Source organism: Arachis stenosperma, chromosome 9 (assembly GCF_014773155.1).
Source record: "Arachis stenosperma cultivar V10309 chromosome 9, arast.V10309.gnm1.PFL2, whole genome shotgun sequence".
NCBI classification, from domain to species: domain Eukaryota; kingdom Viridiplantae; phylum Streptophyta; class Magnoliopsida; order Fabales; family Fabaceae; genus Arachis; species Arachis stenosperma.
Genome location: NC_080385.1, coordinates 128,744,226 through 128,747,468, shown reverse-complemented (window position 1 = coordinate 128,747,468; position 3,243 = coordinate 128,744,226). Strand labels below are relative to the sequence as shown.

Genomic DNA, 3,243 nt, shown 5'->3' with positions numbered 1-3,243 from the left:
TTTCAACATGATTAGAGGATGTCGCCACTATCTTCTGTTTTGTGGACTTCCATAATATAACTGTATCACCATATGTGAATAGGTATCCTTTTGAGATCTTCTTTTGTGTGAATCAGACAAATATTCTGCATATACATAGGCAACTAATTATAACTTAGATTCGTTTGGATAAAACAATCCTTTATCCCATAAAGATATCAAAAGATTTGTTTGTTTCTATTTAAATGTCTTCTGTTAATATTTATAAAAAGAACAACTAATGCACCGATTGTCTTGCACGTAAAATTATCTAGACCCAGAATTCTATTTTTAAGTTACTCCTCTTAGGACGATAGTTAGGATATTTGTAAATGATGAACATATGACAGCTCTGCCTCGTTTAGTTTCTTTATAATTCTTCTTTTCTGGATTCCGGCTCCGTTTTAATAACTTAAAAAAAAAAAGCCGAATTGCCAGTCCAAAGAAAGAAAAAAAAAAAACCTACTAGCATACTGGTGCTAATTTTTGCAAGGCAATATACACAGGCATTTCCAAGTTTGGGTGTGTCTTTGACTTTGATCTCCCAATGTTTAGCTATGAGATGATGAATGTCCCTTACCAACGAGTTGTGCCTTTGTCTCCCCCTCTCGTTGTTGCAGGTTTTTCGAGATTTATCTTCTCCACTTGACCACAAGTATTTCAGCCTAGATAGTAGATTCCCTTGGGTTCTTCCTGTATCTACTTTTGTTTTTGGTGATTGTCTATTTTCCTTTTATTGGACGAAAGCTATGTTGTGTTATTGAAATTGTATGAAAGCCCAATTTATAAGAGAAAGTCATAGACCCAATTTTACAAAAATATCCCAATAAGCGAACTTGCACGCAGTCATTGCCTTCATCGACACCATTGACACACACACTTTCCATTTCCACGATTCCACCAAAACCAGCACAAGAAACCCCCTTGGCCTTCCTGCTCAGATCCCTCAACAATGTCATCCGAATTCCTCACTCACTTCAAAGAAGCCGGGCAGAGCGTGATCTCCACGCGCCGTCCCTGGTCCCAATTCCTCTCCTTCTACGCCCTCTCCCTCCCCCACTCCCTCCAAGACGCGTCGGCGCGCGTGTCACACAACCTCGCCTACTTCCTCTTTAACTACACCATCCTCCTCTTCCTGTCACTCATCCTCTCCCTCCTCTCACGTCCCTTCCCTCTAATCCTCGTTCTCTTCCTCCTCGCTCTCTGGTACTTCCTCTACTTCTCCCGCGACGAGCCCTTAAACCTCTTCAACCTCGTCGTTTTGGACGACCGCGCCGTCGTTTTGGCACTCGCTGTATTAACCCTTGTTGTTCTCCTCATCGCCAACGTCTGGTTTAATCTCGTCGTGTCGCTTCTTGTTGGTGCTGCTGTGATTTTCATCCATGCTGTGCTGAGAGGGACTGAAGATCTTGTTGCTGATGATACTGAATCTCCGTACGGTCCTATGCTTAGTGGCGGTGCTAATGCTGGTTCCTATGCACCTGTTTGAGGAATTTTCGGTCAGGGATTTTGTGTGATTTTGGAATTAGGGGGGTAAAGATTCTTTTGACTGTGTAGTTGAAAACTGTGACCCTTCATGTTGCAATTCATTCATAAATATAGATAGTTGTGTCTTATAATTGTACCTTTATTTTCCAATTTTCCTGTCTTCTTGATTGTGCTTTGCAATTTTCATGAATGAGTTAACAATTGGACATGTTTTTGATAGGAAGTTTGGGTTTTGTTGTTCATAATATTCTTTAATATGATGGATTAATGGTGAATGTATGTATGATTGTTTGTTGGACCCTAAACCCTGCATTGCACGAGTCTGTGTTTGGCTCGGCTTGTGAATTTGTTTACACTTTGATGTTATATTTGATCTCGGTTGGTTAAATGGTTTTGTCTCTGTTAACTCTGTGCTATTCAGTGTGTTCGTAACTTGGTATTGCAAATTGAGATGTTTCCATAGTTGAAAGGTTTGTGAAAGTTTTACATTATTCTGCAGAGATGACCTTTTGCATTTCTAGTTTAGCTGGTTTCTGATAAGGTATTTAGATTTAGGAGAAATGATTTTCGAAAACAGAGAGGTCTCTATTTGTATGTCAAGGTTAATGTTGCAGTACCAGTATATTATCTCTCACACCTTGCTCATATGGTGGAATGGGATTATGGGAATATAGCATGGCTCCTGATTCATGAAGATTCTATCACCTTTGTATGTTTCATCGGTTGCTCTGTCCATTTATTTGAGGAATTTGATGAAATTAAGCTAACGGCTGCTACTTTGCCTGTGTACGAACAATTGCTTCAGCTTTTGCATGTTTTAGTTGATAACATTTGACCTAGCCATTTCTATTAAGTGTTGTGCTTTTGAATTTCTATTGTTTAGCGTTTTGACCTAGGAGGAGGATTGATTGATACAAATAGTAGATATTTTCGGGTTCCTTCACCAGTGTTTGAGAGTTATGGTCTTGGAGGAGAAGTAAGATTCTTGAAGCCCTCCTCTTCCTCTCTTCCCCTCAAGACGCTACCCTTAGAAGTGTTAAAATGATGACCAAGCAGGTAAACTAAAACTAGTATAAGTATAGATGATGGGAGTAGCTTATGTACTCTTGCATGCATTGCTGTGACAGTATTTTGCCATAAAGATGATTTATTGTGGTGGATTGTTGCAATGTTATCATGAACTCGTCACTTCCTTACCATAGTTGTTAGTGTCATATTCTTGAAAGATCTGTTTTCTAGTATCCAAGTTGAATTAATTTTGATGCTATAACAAACAAGATCTCTTTATGAATAGTTGTCACAAAAACACAATGTTGTGTGACTGCTATATAATACGCACAATATTCTGTATTTCTGTGCCTATTCTGCAAATTTCAGAAGCATTCCAGTTTTATTTTTACACTTTTTTGTATAAAAACTGTAAAGAAAATCTAGTGAGGAGGATGAGGATAATGACTCTCAAAATGCATTTTATTTTATTTCTTCCTGCTTATATGATGAGAGGCTTTGTTGGTACGAGTTTCCTTTGTATTTCGATTTCATTCTTATCAGTTGAAAGCTCGAATTAGAAAACAGTGTAGGAAATTCATTTCGATTTTATGCATGAATGATGCAAGATATTTCCCTGTCTTGGCAAACCATGCAAATAATACTACAAGTGCATCAACAAACAGTTTAGCCCAAAAATCCATTACTTAAAAAATTCGTATAAATGCTTCACCAAAAAAGAAAAGTTAC

General features: G+C 38.1%; 1 protein-coding gene across 1 annotated transcript; it reads left to right on the top strand.

Moving 5' to 3' along the window:
* The first annotated feature begins 766 nt into the window (after window positions 1-766).
* LOC130948048 (PRA1 family protein D) lies at window positions 767-1,894 on the top strand. The gene has a single exon (XM_057876757.1). It carries the CDS (start codon window positions 971-973, stop codon window positions 1,505-1,507), a length of 537 nt encoding a protein of 178 aa, XP_057732740.1. The 5' UTR covers window positions 767-970; the 3' UTR covers window positions 1,508-1,894.
* Window positions 1,895-3,243: the final 1,349 nt, after the last annotated feature.